At 39.1% G+C, this 22,053-nt stretch overlaps 1 protein-coding gene across 5 annotated transcripts in view; it reads left to right on the top strand.

Moving 5' to 3' along the window:
- The window catches only part of LOC126855343 (zwei Ig domain protein zig-8-like), a 281,643-nt gene that overhangs the window by 30,904 nt on the left and 228,686 nt on the right, over positions 1-22,053 (top strand). For 4 of the 5 annotated variants that reach the window (XM_050602906.1, XM_050602905.1, XM_050602908.1 and 1 more), the window contains exon 2: positions 12,373-12,503. In XM_050602906.1, the coding sequence (XP_050458863.1) occupies positions 12,373-12,503 (131 nt within the window). Of the gene's footprint in view, positions 1-5,145; positions 6,542-12,372; positions 12,504-22,053 lie in introns of those variants that run through there. The other variant, XM_050602907.1, reaches the window with a different exon arrangement.

The following is a 22,053-nucleotide window of genomic DNA, read 5'->3' as shown; positions in this document are numbered from 1 at the left end:
TATTTCGATGTTTTAAGTTTTTTTTTTTTTTTTTTTTTAATTTTGTCAGAAAAAGAGAAATAATTTAGACCAATCTTTCTATGTCACCTTAATTAAACGAAGCAAAAAATATGATATAGTTACGGAAAAATTAACCTTTATAACGCTTTTCCGCGACGGTATTCTTATGTAGACAAGCGACACGGCTTATGCTTTCCAGAGTTATGACTTGATCGGATTTCACCGCGAGAGCAATCCTCGAGGATGTATATTAGTTGGAAATTACGCGATGCCATCCGTTCCTCTCGTATCACGGTCGACGTTAAGTCTGCTAGAAATAAATGCAAATGAAGCCGCTGTTGGCGGTCTTGTTACCCGTTAAAGGGTTGTACATCGGTTACGGTACTACGGGCTGGAGGGGGGTATTCGCGGAAATTGCAAAATCTGCACTTCTTGGCACCGTAAGCTTCTGCTTCTCCGCTTCTCTGTTTCGTCCGTCCCTGCTGCCGTTGATGGCACAAGCGCGCGTACAACGTGCGGTAGATTAGCGAAACCGGATCGTTTCGAGAATCTAGGGCTGGCACGCACCTCATTCCGACCTCGCGTCGAGCCGCAATTAAATTACGCGGAATCATTAACGGTTTACGACGGTGCGAAGAAGCCGATTTCGCGGACGAATCGCATGCGTGCGGAAGTGCGTTAAACGCATCTCTAAATTTCTCGTTTTGATAGCAAATTTTGCAGCAGATCTCGTAACTCGGAAGTGAAATTGTCGATCGATCGTAATCTTCTCCGATAATTATCATGCGCATTATCTGGCGGTGGATGACGCCGACGTTAAATACATGCGCCGTCTTTATCGCATCAAGCCGAAATTCATGACATATGTAAGGCCGAATGTATTACCTATCTACGTATCTACTGAAATTGACACTAATTCCGGGATCTCGTCAGAAGGACAGTGGCCAGATTGCCTTTCTCGTATCGTACATTACACGATTCGATAACCTAAATGTAGGGGCGCGCGGTCGCGTTAGTCCGTATCCTATTGGATAGGTATATGTAGCTCTGCGGCGGACGCAGTTTCCCTGTTCAGAAGCTGAGTTGACGGCGTGCAATGTCCGATCCAATCTGCGTGTGTATGGGCTACGGCTAACGGATGCCAACGGATGTCTAACCGCTCTAGTATACGTAGTACCGCCATTCCCTTCGATCTACATGCACGCATCGGCGGCGCAAAGCCCAATGTAACTAGCACGCGTGTGGATACAGCCGACCGAGAACGCTGTGTTCAGCTGCGCAGAATGGCCAGGCCGGAAGCCTCGCCAAAGGCGACAAGGGATGTCCGTTGCCCAAATGTAAATTGCCGCCCTTGCTTACACGAGCCACTTTTTCGAAAAGGAGCTTTCCTCAAGCTGTACACAATACGCTCAATTTTCTTACCTTGCTTTTTTTTTTACATTCGTATGTCGACTTTTGAGCTATTAATTTTAAATTATATTTAAATATAAAGACTTGTTTTTTTTTTTTTTTTTTAAATTATATTCAAATTTTTTTTATCTATACACGAAATTTTTTGCAAGAATTTTTAGTATATAAGATTTATAATTCTGTGCAGCTACTAAAAATAAGAATATCGCGAGCAGCACAAAATGGTTTTACAAAACTTATTAAAAGCTTTTAGAATTCTTTTTTTACAACGGTATATAATCATGTAAAATGTAAACGTTAGAGCATTGTGTGTGTGTGTGTGTGTGTGCATATCATTTTGAGAAATTGAATAAATTTACATATCTTTCTTTCGAGGGGGCGTCTCATCGTATATGCAGTCAATCTCATGTTTAATCGAGACGGTTTGACTCGAACAAAATGGTTATGGATAGTGTGACTGCGCTGCAGTGTATCGAATAGAATGTTTGATTAGTTTCATTCGTCGGGCAAATGTCAAAGCTGCTGCAAAGTTTCACGGTGTTTGGTAAATTGATCTCGCGCGAATACTATCGGGCGAAAGATTTTTGAAAACATAGCTGTGATTCGCGCCCGGGCGTTTATTTTTCGTATCATTGAATCACGTTGTCGAAACTCCAATTTATTGTCCATGAATTTTCCGTCGGCATTCAAGAAATATTAGATTTATGGCTCAGAAATTCGTTACAACCCGAAAATGACCGCACCAGCGAGTAAAGTTGCAGCGGTATGCGATAAATTGTATTAACCGATTGTATTGTTGGGGTGGGAAATAAATGACGGTTGGTGAAAATTTTTTTGTTTTCTCTCGACAATTGAATTCGCCTTCGTCGCCTTCATTTTTGTATCAAGAGTTCGAAAATACGAAAATCGCGATTGGATTATCAGAATTTGAGGCTGTCGCAATGTTATCGTATAAAATATGAGCTTTCGTCACGACTTACGCGGATAATAAGCTACAGATACTCTGATATTATATTTAGTCGGCCAACTCATATCGGCCAGTCACGAGATTAATTATATTGTAAACCGAGCCAACTGCAGTTCGCGAACTGCAAACTCGCGGACTCGTTTCCGTATTTGATATGATTCCGAAGTAATACGAATCCGGGCACCGGGTGAAGCCTCGTTGTTGAATCTAGGGTAGCAATGGGAATAGTTCGTAACGTTATAAGCTTTTGTTGGATGGCGTGAACTGTGAGCTAAACGCTCCTAACTCCAGTTACTAGTAACTGGTAATTAAGCGAGGCGCTGCTGTGTGAAACGACCGCACCTACCTCTATCCCTCGCACCTTTCAACTATCCCAAAGGTTGTGGCGTGAAGCATCCGTGTCCGCGTCAGTGTCCGTGTGTGTCTCATCTCATCGTGGCATAAGTCGGTGAGAACGATATACGGAGATGTATAATAACGGATCTTAGTTTCAATAACATAGACATATTTCCATTGGCAGATATATTTTTTAATCTTTTTGGATTGATAATTATTAGAGGGCATTCAAATCTCTCAGAAATAATTACATTGTATGTAAATATAAATGTGAGGAGAATATATTATTATTTTAACCAATAATTTTTATTTGCTTTGTTTTATTTTTATTTGAAAAAGACGTACAGATTTTAATTGAGAATTGTTTTCTTGTATGCATATTGTGTGATTAATGATTATTTGAAGAAATATCCGAGCCTATACCTAGGTTATATATATATTGAAATTAATATGAATTTTATTAAATATAATTATCAAATGCATTTCAATAATTAAAGTAGTCAAAATTGTCGAAATATCAGAATATATAAGAATATCGTTCACTTTCTGCTAATTACAGAACGTTTTAAAAAACTGTTTCCGTGACTTGGTATCTCCCAAATTATTACTTGAAATTAACCGAAAAGTGGAGTTTATTCTTTTATGAATCGCAAAACTTTGATTCGCTTCTTATGATTCTGAAATTAGATATCGAAGGCCAAATCTTTCTTAGTTTAAATTCAAATATTTACGGCCGCACATCCTCATTTTCAATAAATTTTGTTTCTTATATTGAGATTATGTAACATAATTAAAATAAGAAATTCAGAAGTGATAACAGTCCCTTGTATGCAAAATGTAAATCGTAATATAATCCCGAAGATATAACGTCTACTGGCGCGCCAGTATTAATAACGCCTTAATTGGAAATTAGACTATGATATAGGCATTCGACCTTCCTTTCTACGAGCGAGGGTCGTACGGTATATGCCACCAAAGTTAATTCCTTTAATTAATAATACAGCTTAAAGCATAAGACTATAAAGAGCGACCAGCAAACGCAAATGGTCTTTGTACAGTAACAAATTTGAACAATTTTCCATGCTTTTGTTGATAAGAGACAATATCTGCGTTCTGTGATATATTTTTTATTTATTTTTTTCTTAAACGCCGAATGATTCGCCATTAAATCGAAATACAGCAGCGATCCGCGCGCCAATTGCAAAGTCACAATTTTAGATTCATACCGTATCCAATTCAGAATGATGTAAGACCGTCTATTACGCGGATCTTTCGCGAATCACGTGACGTTTGCAAATGCATGCAAATCTTAGAGAACACGCACCTCGGAACGCGAGCCTTATTCTGTCGTAAAAATGATTTAGGCCATATTGATTAAGAAATTACGTGAACCTCCTCGTCTCGCGCTTTCAGGTTACTTATCCGTCATTTTTAAACGTCCAGTACGTCATATACGTGTATAATAACTTGTATGAAAATAATTTATAAAAGTGTGAGTAATGTGCGTGTAAAAATAAATTATGTAAGATATACTACGAGAAAATTGATATTAAATTTAAAACTAAAAATTAATATTGATATCAAAATTATATCGTATTTAATAGGCGTGCTATTAACATAAAATTCTTGAGAAATTTTTAAAATGTTTAGAATTCTTTCTTTTACACGCGAAAGAAAAATATTGAACATATAAGTCTGATTCCGTGTATCCTGTTTCTGCCAAGATATTTGAAGCGTCGATCGATTACGTGCGAAAATCATAACGAGCTTCTTTGTTTTAATTTAATTGTGAATTTCAAGAGGATTTTGCACATCTACTTTGTTTCACAATTTCTATTCATTATATTTTTCAATGTTTTATGTAGAAGGTAGGGGGAAATGCCTTTAGTCGAATAAGTTTAACGCAAATGGATCTTACATTGGTTTTACAACAAAAAAATTTAAAACAAAGTTTGTAATCCAATTACAATTGAACGATTTATTATTTTGGTAATAAAAATATTTTAGTACATCAGTCAGAATTCAAGTATTTGGCCAGAGAAAACGCTTTCTCTGGTAGCTACATATATATCATGAGTCTTTGACAATTTCTTATCTCTGTAAAAGTCAACTCGATCTCGAAAAATTCGTTTTCGATGTGCACGTGGAGGGGGATGCTGCACTTTCGAAAATTTCGTGCAATTTCGCGCGGTGGCGCGTACGACGGTGCCCTCTCGACGACAAGGTGGCACGGGCAAAAGCGGAGCACCGTGCCCGGGGGAGGGGGTTGCCGGGGTGGCTGGAACGAGGGAATGGGGGTGGTGGATCTCTCTCTCTCTTTCTCTCCCGCCGCTCGCTTCACGGCGGATGGTTCGCCCTACGCCCGTCGTCGGGGCGCTGCAGCCCGTCAGGACGTCAGTTCTCCATCGTATCGCGCCACGGTCGGACCTGAATCCTACAAGCGCGGGTATACACACACATACACGCATATATATATATATATATATATATACACATATATATATACACACGTAGGCATACATCACAGATGTATCCACATGCGCGCGCGCGCAATCCTGCGTGTGGATACCCTCGCCGGGCGAATCCTTTCAGTGAACGGCGGGACTGGTCGCGACTATGAGCGAATCGCGGCCGCGATGATTACTATCACTTCATCGACGATAAGCGGTAATTGAACGCGAGTGCCCCAAAGTTCGCGCGAGTGTCAGCCGCCGGAATACTGGCGGATGTCGAGAGTGACACGTTCGAGAGTGACGATTCGACTAATTAGTCGCGAGTCAAGTGTGCCGCGAAATACGTGAACGAGAGGAAGAGAGAGAGATATATATATGTACGTATCGACGAATATTCGCGAAACTGTCATAAAGCGGTGACAGTGCGGAGACAACAGTGGTAAACAGGATCGTAACGCGGACAGGTAGTAGTGAAAGACAGTCGCGGGTGACAAGTGACAGATCGTAACGAGGGGGTGGCAGAAGCGGAGGACAGTAGCGGCAAACGCGGACACCGTGCTCGAGCTCGGGGATAGAGACTCGCGGTGGCTCGACCGGTTGACAGAGGGTTTCGGTGGATCAGCTGATACCGCGATCCACCGCGATATAAACGCGACGATGGATCAACGTGGCGTGTATCTACCCTCCTACGTGCGGCATGTATCGCCACAACGGCAATCATGCGAGCACGCTTAATCTACGCATATACGCATTATCGTCGCGGTTCACCACCGATGAGGATTCAATTAAACCTCCCGCGAGGAAGGTCAAGTAGCGTCATGCGAGCGACCTATACGGAGCTACAGGAGGCCCGAGAGTTTTAATTAAAACTCGCCCGCGGGATTCTCATTATCGCGCCTCGTATTCGGGATTAATTAGCCTCGGAAAAGGGAAGGAAAGAGAGAGATAGAAAGAAAGAGAGAGAGAGAGAGAGAGCGATAGCGACCGGGGTGAAAGGGTGATATAGGAGGACGTGATTTTCCCGGTGGCGCTCGTATATCGTGCTCGTAATATCGTACGACAAGTTTTGTGCGACGCGCCGCGAGCTCCTCGGGCTCGCTCTCGTCGCTCTCTCATGGACGAGCCTCTTCTCCGGTCGCGCCGCGGCTGGTTTGCGGCTTACAATTAGTGATTGCGACGGTTTTTATAACAGCAGTGCGCGCTTTCGCGGCCGTGCCGAGTGCTCTGATCGCCGCGAGGATTTCTGCGTGAGAAGATATAAGTAGTCGTTTGCAGGGACAGACGAGAAAAGCGAGAGACAGACACGTTATAAATTCTTGACTCGCTCTTCCGGCGATGATGTCGAAGTGAAACGATTTTCGGTAATTAGCGATAGGTAAGCGAAATTATAAAATTCTGTATAAACTTTTCTCTTTGCAATTTCGTATTAAATAATATTATATAATATTTTAGTTATCTTATCGTGCATATATGACGTTTCTTTTTACAAAAGGAAAATAAACTAATATATATATATGATGATTTTAACGAAATTTTCTTGAAACTGATTTACATGGTTTTCAAAATGTTCCAATCGTGAAATATTATTGCGCCATATATAACGTATTTACAATATCAATTTCCCATTATCTTGTATTATGTCATTTAATTAATATCTAATTAATTAAGCTACATAATTTATTAATGCTATTATATATAACATTCGATCTGGATGGAGTTCTTGAGGATTTGCCTTTGTTTTTTGCCGCATTGCAGCGTCAAAAGCTTCAGTGTAATATTTAGTTGCTAGCTCACGCGAATATGTACCTTAGACTCATCAAATATTGGTGCTAGCTAATTACATCGATCGAACGCGCAATCATAATTCCATTAATTTCAAGTAAGTAATTTCGATTTGTTCACCGTGGAATGGAGCGCTGTTTCGCGATGTATATAGCGTTTGCGTTTTGTAATATGATTGTCAACATAACATATCTTTTATGAAAAATGCAAAATTATTTTTCGCAAAAACTTGTAAATTGTAAAAATTGCAATTTGTGAATTAAATGAGAACAGAATATAGTGCTGTGAATAGAACAATGAACGTGTGAATGTTAGGCAAATTCTCTCTGCGGCAAATTTTATCGCGTATAGAACGCATCAAAATATAAAAAAACGAGTGACATATATTTTAATTACTTTGAAAAAGAGCGGGAATTTTTGCGGCTAACGATTCTAGAATATTACTGCGTGAATTTATAGTGCGTAAAGTGCTTTTAGAAATTGCATTTCGCATAGTTAGGAATTGTCAGAAGTTGCGAAGCTGTGTGAATCTTCATATCACATAGCATTATCTTAATGGTCTTTTCGGTTCCCGGTAAAGATGCAGCAGCAGCGTAGATCGTCTAAGACAATGGCAAAGAGATATAACCGCGGATTTGGTTGTGTATCCGTTATCTCTAGGTGTTGCATTAATTACCTCCATTTTATAAGCATCCGCAGACGCTCGTAAGATAGCGAACAACAAAGTACCCGAACTAGTATCCCATTTACACGAAGGTAATGTAAATGAGACTCTTCCGGATGTGCGTTTAGGTGGGGTTTAGCGCGAATAAATACCGGGCCATTGTGCTTAAGCGTTTTGCGTTGCCAAAATTTCGCCCTTGCTGTTACTCGAGAGCGACCTTTATGAAACAACGAGCGTTTCATACTTGGACGACGTACGCTTTCCGCGCGGCGAGCAGTTCATCGTGTCGGCAAATCTCCCCGTTACAATCGCGCGTGTTTCACTTCCCATATGATCTTTACACACTCCAGTTGTGTCCATCAACGTTACATCAGATAAGCACCCTCGCGAAATAACGCCTTGGCGTAGAATGCATTCGTGTCTCGTGCGCGCTGTGCGTTATTCAATCATACATTCACGATATCCGATTGCCGTCCCTTTCCCCTTCGGGTCTTATCAATAGCACTTAGGCGCGTTTACATTGAATTATTATCGGTTGTACCTGCCGCCGGTTTGTCGCGAGATCGCGTCATCATTTCGCTTCGTGGCAGTCCTTACAAGTGATCGATCGACATCTCGTGCGACCGTACGATAGCGATCCAGCCATCGTTGTTATTACTTGCACCGATAATGACGTTAATGGTCGCGGATGCCGTTTACGTGATGGCCAATAATGTTGCTCGCGAATCGCTCTGTGAAGAGTGAAAAATGTGTTTGTGCCGTGTAAATAAACGTTAAAGGCTCAACCTCGTTTGTCTCACGAAAGTGCGCGAGGCTGGACTCGACGAGATATGCGCGACAGTATGTCTGTTCTCGCTCCGAAAAATAAAGGCCACTAAGAGCTTTATTTACCACACGCATTTGGATAGTTTCGCAAATTACGTCGGCTTTAGGTCGTTTGCGTGAGATTTAGGCATGAGGAAAGAAGGGGCTAATTTAACTTTTCGTTTTAAATTATGGAAATGAGGCTCGCGCTGTAAAAGTTTGCAAAGTTGCGTCAGATACGCGTAATCCTGTTGTTTCGATGTCATCGTCGAGTGGTAGCAACGGCGATCACGGCCGCTTCGTCGAGAGATTAAATGTACCACGATAAATGAGCCGTCAGAGGGCAAGTCAAGGAGGGAGAGGGAAGGAAAGAGGGAGGGAAGCGGAATTTAAAATTAATATAGAAATTAATTACGCGCATACGAAAAATAGTATATGTCAAACATTTATTTTTTACTTGACCCACATCACCATTTCAGCTCACTCGGTGGTTCAAATAATTTGCGCTTTTTTTTACATATTAACTATCTTTAATTAGGAAATGTTGGAACATTATACTGGTATGGGAGAAATGTATTTTTTGAAAGCATTTTTGGTCTTTATTTTTGAATATATCATATATAATTTTTAATCTCTCTTTAAAAACCTCATATTACAATACTCTTGAAAATACGCGCGTTGCAATTAATGTTCTTTTTTTGAAAGTTTGCTTATAAATTTTCTTATCTACGCTGGAAATTTTCTTAAAAATTACTCTTATCTCTTCCTTAGTTCAGCATGCTTTGCACATTTTTTCGTTTCTGCAGAGTGGACTGCAGATAATATAAATAAAAAGATCTTATCTCCTCACGATAAACCCGCATAAACGAAAGCTACGCGACATTTTAATAATTTGCTGCTAGTGGCACAGGTGCACTTGCAAGAAAGTGCGTTTGGTCTTTTATCTTGAGAAATACACTGGATACAATTTCATATTTTATAAGCGTTGCGCACACGTGTTTTCCCTCGCTCACAAACGAAGCAACAGTTGCCTTTCCTCTCGCTGCTATTTTCTGTCGTAGTCTAATCAAGATTATCAAGACACACGTTGCACGTTTCTTTCTTATTTGCTGAAAAATGCAACGAGAAATAAGCGCTCTGTGCGTGTCGTTTATTCTATTTTTATATTATTGCAAAAACCTCGCAGAATATATGAAGATTTTATAATATGGGATTACATTTATTATAGAGGAAAAAAAGAGCAGTTCAATAATAACTTTATAAAAAACATATATTGATTAATGCATATTACGCGTGCACATGCGTGACAGCTATTCTCAGCGAGACTTTTCGATATTAAGTTTACATATATGAGAATATAAAAACATACATATATATGTTTTTATATTCTCATACGCGCTGCAAAAAAGAATATATATGGAGAGTTTGTCATATTATAAAGCACGAATAAAATATGCGAATGCGAGACGTGCGATATCGTAATTTTATTACGAATCCGCGCAACTGCCGTGCGCGAAAAATTCATTTTATATTATTCATATTACTTATGTGCGCGGCGCGAAGGCGCGCTGAAATTGTGCCCGAAAACGTATGGCTTGTGGGCGTTTCGCGATACCGTAGCAAAGCGGAATTTTCGGGTTTTCAAAGCACACGGTATACGACGGTATAAAGTTCGCGCGCGCGCGCACAACCGGTGCATAAAGTAAAAGCGGACCGAGATGAAAGGAGCGGGAGAGCCGGCGGGAAACGTGCGTCTGAAGGGTTGCCTGGTTTGTGTGGAAGCTAGTGAGAGCAGCAGTCGAATAGAGCGATAGCTACCTATTTCGCTATCCTACTGTCGATGGACACAAAAAGAAAGAGAGAGAGAGAGAGAGAAAAAGATAGGGGAAAAAGAGGGAGCCAAAAGCGGAATAAAAAGAAAAATCATTTATTTGACGTTCTAGTACCACGTGTGTTCACTCAAGCAATAGACAAAAAAGATACAGTTAATCTTTTAAAATTAATCTTCCATTGTTTCGAGATTTTGTCTCGATGGCGAAAATTATACAATAATGTGTATAATTTACCTGCATAACCTTCCAAGTGTTGCATCGATGAATGAAAAAGTTACAAAAAGACATATCAGCTGATTTTGTTTTTGCTCGGTTTATCACAAATTAATAAACAACCTGCAAAAGTATTGTAATTTCATTGCCATTATTAGCTTATCATTTTGTAAAGTTTTATTAGATAACGTGAAATATTTCGCGAAAATAAACAGAAGTAGCGCGGTGATTATGCTTTGACACAAAGACACTACGTATGATTTGTATAAATAGATCGCGTCACAGAATTGAAGACTTTAGGGTGAGAGACACGACGACCCATTCCGTTCACGGTTATACCGACGTAAGGGGACGAGGTCGCGTCTTTCGCGGATCTGTCCAAGGATGACGCTATCTCTCGACGTGACGAATGAGCAGTTTTCCGAGACCATTTCGCGGGGCGGAGAACGCTCGAGGAAATCATCTACATGTTCCGGGAAATACTCGAATAAAATTTTTAGCGGGCCGCGTGCTACTATACAGGGTGTTTTCAGGCTTCTCACGCTTTTCCTCGTATAAAGATTCTTGTGCCATTTATGGAGTATATTTTTCCATATATATAAATGTAGGAATGTGATATTTTATTCTGATATTCAATGTAAATATTTCTTTTTAGCAAGGTAGATTTTTGTTTATAACTAAAACTACTCCGATACAGTTTTTAAGTTAAAAAATTAATAATTTAAATAAAAATCTAAAGAGCCTCTATAGATGTTTTTAGGATTTAATTTGTATTTGAATATTGTGAGAAAATATTCAAGTAAAATTTTTACTAGAGAAAAGTCGATTTAATAATATTGAAGAATTTAATATATGAATAAATGTTTGGAAAATCTAAAAAATTCAACTTTTCTAATTTCATCTTTTTATAGTATCTTTTATCAATGATTTTACCGCATCAAGGATTATAGCAGTGATTTGTTTCGAGTTTGATTCTTGGTGAACGCTCTCCGAACGCTGAACTCTTGACATTAACCGTGTTAGAGCGATGAAATTGTTCTCGGTGTGAATAAGTGGTGGTACCCTCATCGCAAATTCTTCTCACGTTTAGCTTTTCAGCTCGCGTGACGCTGCCTCTGGCGTACATGCATTTCAAAATCCTCAAATCGTTAGCTGCAGACGTTTCTGTGATTATTTTTCTCTCTCGGAGTCTCTCTCTTTTGCGACGAAAACATTTCTATGATAGTTGTAACAACTAATATTACAATTATTATTAAATAATAATCATGGAATGAATATTAATGTTTGTTGCAGCGACAGGCTTATCTTGTTTTTATTTCCTGCGTTATTGTAAATAATCGGAAGTAAAAAATAATTTATATTTCCGAGACTTTTTATCTTTCTCTCTGTTGTTTATAAGCTAAATAAAATATTATTTCTCAAGATATGTATCTCGTAGGCTTTTACAAAAAAGAATATTACATAATCTTCGAGCTGTACGCAAAAGAATAAACTTTTTCTTCGAAACACGTAATAAAGCATACATACTTAAAAAGACAAATGCTTTTTATATTAAATCATTGTAGTAACAATACAAAAAGTACTGGAAAAAAAAACTAAAAATTGGAAAATATATGTTTTCAGTTATACAAATATTATTTCAGATGTATGCATAATCGAATAAGTCCGCTGTTGTAGCTAAAGGGATGCTTACAGCACGCGAGATTACGCAGTAACAAATAGCGACGTTAACACAATCGTTTCCTCGGTTTTCCTCGCCGCTATTCTAGCAACGGTACCTCTCGCAACACTTAGCCAAGTGTTTATGAAAGCGTCATCTTTGTGAGATAAATGCGCGAACGAACTTGTAATATCTTGTGACACTGTGCACGCGCGGCTTGTCATAATGCGTTCCTTTCTTCTTGATTCCAGAGCCCGTTCTAACGCACGCAAGGCGCAAATATTATGTGAGGAGAAAGTCGCGACGAGGGAAACGAAGATGTCCGTCGTCAGCATCGTCGCATGGCTGCTCGGTGCCGTCGCTTTGGCTGCGATTAATAATGGTGAGTCGAAATCATGATTGTGTCGATGATAATATGAGAATTTGCCATAAAAAGTCTGTGGACGTTGTTCTTTGAAAAGTTGTACTTGTGTTGAAAAATGCTGTGTGTTATTAAGATAATTTTTGCAATTATCTGTGGTATAAATTTAATGGAAAAAGAATATGTAAGAATATTTCATGCTTTTTTTCGAAATAATTATATTGTTTACAAAAACAAGTTGAAAATTTTGTTTTTGACAATTGCAGGCTTTTTAAGTCAAAAATTCATTTTTTTTATCATCACCCGATTTAATTATCTTCGCCATAATTCAATATAATAACATTAACCGTAACGCGAAAAATAGATACAGATTTATTTAAATTTTTTATATCATGTAAATTTTTTAGTTCTTCGAATTTAATTAATTTTATACCATTTTTCTTCAATTTGCTTGCGATGATCAGGAAGATCATTTTACGGTGAAAAGATCGAAATTATATAATATTTTTGAAAGAATTCGCTTGTTTACTGGTTCTCTAATATTAATCAAAATATTCAATAGATGAAATCAAAATGAATATTTTTTATTTATAATATTGTTTTTTATTTTTGCATTGATGAAAAATTTATAAAAGAATTGCTTACGATTTTTCAAAATTTGTCTAAAAAATGTTTCAATCATATTTAAAAAATAACGCGTAATAATAGTATCCAATTTATATGATGCATCAAACGCGCTTTTATTATTATATTTACCAAACCTGCCCATTATACAATAACAAAAAACAAAAACGTATTTATACATATTTTTTAAAATATACAAAATAACCGCTTTTATAATAGTTATATAATTTATCCATTTCCTTTTTATTTTTGCGCCCCTTTGTCTTTTTTATATTACGAGTCGTATAAAACGTGAAATAACTCAGAGATATGGTCGAAATACACAGTTGAATTATGGCGATAGCGAGTTTGATGGATTCATGTTGCGCGTTGTTTATACAACGAGCGTAGTAGTAGTATCTAAATGAAATATATCTGCGGTATTTTTTGAATGCGTTGCACTACAGATTTTAAGAATATTCAATAAATATCGTGAAAAAACAATATGGGAAATATACGTTTGTAAACGAATCATAGGAATTTATATATAAATAGTCAAGAGAGCGTCTCTGTTTTTCCGAGACGCAATGTTATTATATCAATATCGAAAGTATACGCTAATTGATGCACGCAGCGTGATACATAATTTGGAATTATTTATCATAAAATTGACCGGTGGCGATAACATCGTTTAATACAATTTTCTTTCCGTATTTATGTATCACAAAAGCCAAATATCGTTATACAGAAAAATAATGCCGAAGCGTGGCAGTGTCATTTAACATAGATTTTTGGCGCAATCTTTAGGCTTCACTCGCATGCGCGCCTTTAAAAAAATCACTTATCCGCAGACATCGTCTCGAGTCGTATCACGAGAAATTTCCATTTCTTCGACTCGGTATTATCATTCGCGTGTTTCGATACAAGAATTCGTTGTGTGGGTGCATGAAATTTGAAAGTTAAATTTGCGGATCTCTTCGCGCGAAAGACTCGAAACGCGTTTCTCCGTTGATTGTCATTCTGTTTTTTTTTTTTTTTTCCGCTTTTTTCTTATCTAATATCTAATCCAAGTCATGGAACGATATTTTTTTTTTTCGCGAGAAAGAACGCTAGCGATCTTCTCTGTTTCATCCTCTCGCGCGAATCATCGGTACGTTGGAGGGTGAAATTCGTGCGATAGCATACGAAATTCGAGATTCGTCGGGGTTCGATTGTGTCGGTACGGCATGGCACAATGATTTCGAATCAACGCGTGTCCGCGCGGATACGCACATCGAGTCTCTTGTGTGCGCGCGCGGCGTCTATTCAAGTATGATTGTCCGCTGATCCGCGACTCTTTCGCTCGCACGAACGAGAGAGCGAAAATATCGAGAGCCCGGCCGTTTCAATATATTCTATACCTGGGTGATCTACTCTCTCTGGCAAGGAAAGTTTCATTACTCGCTTCCCATTTCGATACCGATCGAAAGTCGCGCGATATCATCTATAAAAGAATCATCTTCTTGGAAATGTCGCAAGAGAAAGACATTTATAAATAAGAAATACTTGATACAAGAGAATGTAATTTTCCGTTTATATGAAAAAGATTGCCGTTGATTACTGTAAGCACATAAGATATCTTAATTTTCAAACACTTAATTCTTTCATTATTATCTCATATTTCTTATTTATTTGAAGAGGACGAATGATACTTTGCACATACGCTATATCGCGATAAAAAATTAGGCTTAAAAATATTAAAATATCTCAGACAATTAGTGAAATATACAAGTTTCATTGAATAGTGTAGGGTTGATCCCTACACTAGCTTTTTAACAAACTCAATACCGAGGCCGTTGCGCGCGTTCCTCTCTCGAGACTCAAGCGCAGCTTTCGAGCGCGCGCTCGTTAGATTGAAATCATTAAAACGGGGATGTGCAGCAGGCAGCAAGCGAGGTTCGCGTCCGTTCACCCTCTCTCATACATACTTGCGTAAACAACATGTACCGGCGATAGTTCTCGAGCTGCGGGCAATAAACAGCCTTTACCCGGGCAAACAATGCAGCGACACCGGGTCGAAAAATTAACGAGACGCCCGTCCAAATTCACACTCGTCTCAACTCTCTCTGTCTCTTCATTTCTCTTCCCTACTCCCTTTCCCTATGCCAAATGTCGGATCCGCGTAAATCGGAGTGTAGTTACACGAGCGGAGAACTCGTAACAGAAAACCACGACGCGGACGTATATGTGTTGCCCTGTACGTATTCACGTATTCCGGTTGATACGGGGTTCCGATCGGCCGTTACGAGCAATTCCACGAGACAGGTAAGCCCGTGAAGCGAGTGAAGACCCGTAATTACGTCACCAATTTACCGAACCGTTGACGAGGCGACCGCCGGATATGACATTAAAGACGACGTGGCGAGAGATTTATACGTTAAAGTCGCTTGTCGAGTTACTCTCGAGATGAGATGGTAAAGCGAGCGTAAATGCGGCCGACGACACGCTGATGTATGCAATGGACGACTGTACGGTGTCGCATTGCGAGAAAACTCTACGAGAGAGTCAAATTTTATTCTCCTCTCTACGTTTTCCCTTTTCTTTTTTTAATTTTTTTGTCAGCCGTGCTGGCCGTTTACGCCAATTATTTATGAATGCCCTTAAGATTTTCTCATATCGACCTGTCGCCGATCTGTCGCCGATCTGTCGCGCGTTTCTCGTTTATTGCGAAATGATTATTAAAACGCGGCGTCATCCAATTAACAGGTAATTACCATTGCTTATTATTGCTTGATGAGTGCCATACCGTTATATCGCGACGAACGTGTTGTCTAGTATTCCATTATCGATGAATATTAATTAATGTAACGCACGCGTGTATCGCGCGCGGATAATTAAATTGTTATAAATTGTCGTGAATGCTCGCGTACACGAGGATCTTCGAGCGCGATGATAATTATACGTGTTATCGCGAGTAGCGGCAACTTTAATTTTTAACCCCACCAGTCTCGTGGGGGCGAGCCTGCGTAATCGATCGTACGATGCCGTTCGTTCGAAGATTGCGGGGGCGCTCATTACGAGTTTTCACCGAAAACTCTGGCAATTAGCATTCTTGATCTCTTATTGCGAGTATCAGAGAATTCACGTTGCTGCTCGCGACAGAGTTCCGCAAACTCGTAGAAAGGAACTCGTCGGAGGGTGGTAGGTTGATTTAAGCCCTGCGGCTAGGTGGCGGAAATCTTTGATAAGGCACGGCTACCGCAAACGCTGATTGGTTGCCCGAGGCCTTGCACCGATATGACGTTCAAACAATACGCTCCCTGCTAACAATGCAATCGCGGCCGAGATAAAGATGTATAGATACAATCGATATCTATCTATGTCGTCCATATCCTGCCGGATCTATGACCCTGGATATCCTCCTTGACATTCTCATATCAATTTCAGGATTTTGACAATTAAAAGGGTGAAATCATCGACATTGTGTGAGTTTTTTTTTTCGTTATTTTCGATGCGAGAATATAGAATGTAAAATATGTAAAATATTAAATTTGCACTGTATTTGAGCATAAGTATGACATTATTCAATATAATGTTGTTCATAATTTTATTTTCTTGTTATGTGAGAAAATGCGCGAACGCATTGAAGCAGACAACCTCACCTTCGCCAAATTTTGCATAATTCTCTTTGATCGGCCCTTCGTGGCGTTCTTCGGTGTGATTAAATTAATTAATCACTTCTAACGCGCGTGTCTTTGTATATGTCGCGTGTTGGCGAGCATATACTTTAGTTTCCATCGCATCGGGGCAAAATTGGAAGCTATAGAATGCTATAGAATCATTTTCTCCGTTGCGTCCGATGTACCATGTATATAGTGGTTGATATCGCGCGTTTACTTTAAAATACGTACCTACGAACATAGATAGCTACGTTCGTTGATAAAGCCGCGAGATGTCTTAGTACCAAGATATATCATCGTTGCGTGCGATCGATACCGCTATATTTTTCTTGGACCGTGTACATTGCGGGTCTTGTTTTCCCGGGTATAATGAACCTCGTTTGTCGTTAAACTTCGTCTCTCGCGCGCATCTATACGCACAGATCACTCTCGGCGACGCCGATGTTCGTGGCAACGCGTTGGAGCATAAAAGTGTTGCCTGTGATGTATATAAACTGGCGCCTTCGGTATTGTTCTATACATCCGAGAGAAAGAGTGAGAGAGGTGGCCAGGCGGTTATTATAAACGTCGAGCGAAGAAATATCGACGTGGAACTTGGATGCCGGTCGTCGAAGCGAGAAGCTGCCTTTTACCTGTACTTACTTAACTAGGTGTCGCGCGTCTTTCCGCCGGTTACCGTAGACTTTTACAGGTAGAATTCGCGTTACTTCAACGTCAGTAAACTGTTACTTTACTCCTTTCTTCCGTTTCTATGTAAAAAAGACTGGTAATCTATTTTACGCGAAGAGGATGATGGGATAACTAGGGAGAAAATAATTGAATCTGTCATTGTGTCAGAGAAAACATATGTCACACATATATAAAGAAATTTTTTAGAAATTTTTTTTTTTTTTATAAGAAAAGACTCAAAAATAGCTTATTATTACATTACTTTACAGAAATTGTATTCCGCACGATATTTTTGGCTATTATATATTTGTGAGATGTGTCACAATAATATTTTGAAAAAAAAGATTAATGTTTTTAGCAGCAAATACAGAATCATCGAAATAGCGATTTTTGGACATTCAGAAAAAAATGGCTCAAAATAGGGGTGATAAATTGCCAAGTAATATTTTTGCAACGAATTTGTATCTTGTCGCTGTTTCTAAATTTATTTACACGTGAAAACTGTACGCAAAAATGTACGAAAGCGCGCCGATATGTATTTTCTTTTTCGATATAAACTGGCAAGTTTTTCCTGCCGAGTTTTCCGAGTACGAGGAAACGGGAGGAAAATCATATATCGTGTACTCTTTACCTCACGATGACACGATTCTCCATTATGTGCCCGAATCTGTCCTCACGTTAATGGGACGCATTGAATCGCTCTGGCGTATCGGGATGCGTATCGACGAAGGAAATAGAGAAGCGTGTTGGAATAGGTTCGAATAGACACCGATAACACGTATTGTCGTTTTCCTATCACGTTGCGAAATAGGAATCGATAATGAGAATGAGCTTGCATATCCGTAACGCGCACGCTCGGGTCGGATTTCGCAAAAAAATCCGCACGTAGGATGTGAAAGTATCAACTTTTGCATGGGGGAGAATCCGCCGTGGTATGTATCATAGTCGACGGCCGATACACTGATATACTTGGCGATGAGTTTATGAAACTTACTTTTAAGTGTCTTTCTGGTGATATACGCGCGCGAAGATTAAGACAAAGTTTTTCCTTAAACCTGGGCAAAGTTGCTACCGTGGATATCGTGGACAAATTTTAATAGCGTCGCGTAAGAGCTTATAACTTGACGTTTCCCAGTTCGTAAAAACAAAATACGTTTCAATTCATTAAAATAAGCTTTATATATATATATATATATATATATATATATATATATATATATAAAGCTTATTTTAATAAATATCGATTTATATATTTATTTTCTTTGTTAAGTATTGTCACTAATTCGCTACTCTTTTTTTTCTACATACAATGCTACGTCTCTCTTTTTTCATTTCTCTTTTATTTTCTTTTTTTTTTTAATAATTTGTGAAATCTACAAGGAAACAGTAAAATAATAGACAAAATAAAAAAAATGGATAATGATCTGCATACTTGTTTAAAGTTTTGCATCGATACTCAGATCACGATTTAAGCTTCGTTAGCGCTCTAATAAATCGAGTTGTTGCCGCATCGATTAATCAATGCATATACACGGGAGCTCGTTACACTTCGTGTCTATTCAAAACGCGATGTTAACAGCGTTCTACGCCGTGTAAACCGAAACGCGTGCAGTTACGGCAAAATTTCTATTCCGGAGTCATTAACGTGGTTCACAGACGCCGATTCAGGCGAGCCAACGAAACGAGCACGTAAGTTCAAGGGGCACCTACGAGGCTAACGTTGAAATGGCCCGTAGTTTGCCCGTAGAGTCACCTCGTAACTGCGAAGACATATGTTTCCGAAGCGAACGAGGGTCATTCTTTTCCCTTCCCTTCTCCCCCTTCTTTTATTCGCAAAGTTATTCTTTAATCCACTGAGACTTGGTAAGAAGATCATGGAAAATATTTTAGTATCTCCGAAGAGAGTTTGGAATAGTAACATGCGAAGCCTCGTATAAAAAAAAAAAAAATATTGAAAAAGATTATAAGACATTAATGTTTAATTTAATATTTCCTATTTCCTTCTTTCCTTCGTTATAATTTCTGATTTTTTTTGCAGTATTTTATCGATAAGTTAGAATTGATTAGAATAATAATTTAGTCTGATGAATTGATTAGAAAATAATTCTTCCGATAACTGTTGATAAAATTACGTTTTATTCTTTTTCAATCCTTTTGTACGATCGATTCTTGTGATTATTGTTTCTCTCTCATGTTTTCTGTTCGGTATCGTCGGAATGTAAAGCAATTCCAAGCGACCTGGATAGGTATTGTTATATTGAGAGAAAAAAAATTAGTTGGAATTATTTTTCAATTTACGATCCGTTGTCCCGATAAGCAATAACGTTGGCTTGGGATAGACGAAATGCGGCGAACGAATACTTGGATGTATCCGTAGAGGAGAGCAAAATGAATTTCGGTTTAATGGAAGGAAAAAGGCTCTCATCTTTGTTTGTAACTTGGTCTTTCATCGGGCATAAAAACGTGTGTCGCTATTAACACAAAACGATTTACAAAGATATATTTCGAAAAATAAGCGCAGGATAACGTGAAGAGGTGAAATATCTCTTTGTTTTAAAAAAGTAAATGCAGCAACTGCTAGTTCCGCGAAGATGCTTCAGTGTCAATATTATGTCTAAAGTAACGTTTAACTCGCTGTGTTTGCTTTGGAAACAGCGTACGTACGGTCGGAAGAGGATGATGAATTTTTGAGAGGAGAATTTCTCCTTCAAGATTTTCCACGAGACACTAGCAGTGGCATTCATTTAACGTCGCGCGCGAGTTCGTTTCCATCGATCCGTGCAAGCACTTTACCACACTTGACCGAGAACAGCTTTTAACGGCCCATCACCTCGGATGGCTACTCATCGACACGGAAAGTATATTCGGAATACCTCTAATACGCTTTGAAGGAAAATCGATACATGCCGAACGGGGCGGAAGACAGAAAAAGAGATAGAGAGAGGAAGAGGGAGAAAGAGAGTCGCGCAACTACCCTCTCACTATCGGTTATCGGTGGTCGCGATCTTCTTTATTGAATTCACGGCGAATTCTATTTATACCGTAACGATGAAGGAGAGAGGAAAAGGAGGTGGCGCGGGACGAGGGGAATTAATTGAGCGTCGATTCCGCTCGAGTCCGCGATTCCTTCTTCCCTGGCAATAAGTCGCAAGATAGATACGTACGTATGTATAACATATATACATAATATATATATATATATATATATATATATATATATATATAACGCACGCATAGAAACCTATATAGTTTACGCAAGGAACGCGAACTCGGTTCGAGTTATCGATTACCTACGATATCATCGATACTTCTTGACGCGCTACGTACGTTTTCCGCAAACATTGTTAATATATGGGGAATATTTCTGCTCCATTTCGACGACGCGATCCATTTCGTATCCATGGTGTTTCCCCAGAACATCGATCGTCTGCTTCATTCGATACGACGTTATTAACGAACACGGAACGCGCGCGACTTGGTTGAAATTTTAGGATCGTGGGCGAATCAGGACGTCCTGCTGTTTCCTAAACTGCGTTACATTCCCTTATTTCTCGACAGCGGCGGACACAAGGGACATTACTAGGCCTGAGGGGATGAAATTAAGTAGAGTTATCTCTTCTAGCCGCAATAATCAGACGTAGTTAAGGCTTGGGTTGGACGATTTAGCTAGAGGTTTAGCGGAGGTGAATGAGAGGGTAACAGCGGGTAAAAGGGATGAAAGATACGTACATGTTGGGAAGGCAAGAGGAAAAGAGAATAGGAAAGAGGAAGCAAGAGAGAGAGAGAGAATATAGAAATGGCGGAGGATGAAAGCTGTGAGAGCCGCAAATTCCTTCCTCTCGTATTTCTGCAAACGTTTCGGAGTCTCGGGGGCATACGTCGAAAGGGAGAGGGAGGCAGGAGGGAGGAAGGGAGACCAGGGGTGGCACAGGGCGTCTTAATCTTCCCGGCGAATTTATGACCGAGTTGTTTAAGGGATGTTTAGTTGTGCTTAATCCGTAACTGCTGCATTCGCGTTTCCCAGCTCGCCTGTTTCTCGCTCCGAGTACCCATCCTATGCACTCTTGTTTCCCGCGCGCGCGCTCGTGTTCCCTTGCCTCGTCTTGCTTGTTCTCTAATTTTTTGTTTTTTTTTTTTTTTAAGGTATGATATTTTCAAGCCGACAAGCTTGTTTCGTGTTGGTTAGATGAAAATCAAATGCCTGGTATATTTTTGCGCTACCTTACAGACGCTCCCTTTCTTGTTCGGCTAATTCGACTTTTCTGTTTCCCCTCTGTCTTTCTCTCTTTCTTATTCTTTATGCATGCCCTTTATTTTGCGAATATCTCGGCGTAAAGGTCGTAGTATGTATATTCGTGCTCATGATACGGTAGGCGAGAGATGTAAACCGGTTTACATAAGAGAAATATTCTATTAAAATATACGATATTTATTTTTCGTGCGTACTGTACGCGTAATATTTTAACATACGTTTCAGCACTTTTAAGGTAATTAACTGTAATTAAAATTCATTAATAAGGTTGTAATAATCGTACTTGTTCATTATTCATATATAATTATTTTTTAAATGAATTTTTTTTCCTGAATGAATTATTTTAATCAATATTTTTCTGATTCTAACAAAAAAAAAAAAAATAATA

The sequence above is a fragment of the Cataglyphis hispanica genome, chromosome 16, assembly GCF_021464435.1.
Source record: "Cataglyphis hispanica isolate Lineage 1 chromosome 16, ULB_Chis1_1.0, whole genome shotgun sequence".
Lineage (NCBI taxonomy): Eukaryota > Metazoa > Arthropoda > Insecta > Hymenoptera > Formicidae > Cataglyphis > Cataglyphis hispanica.
The sequence above is the reverse complement of the archived record's forward strand: the minus strand, read 5'-3'. Positions and strand labels throughout refer to the sequence as shown.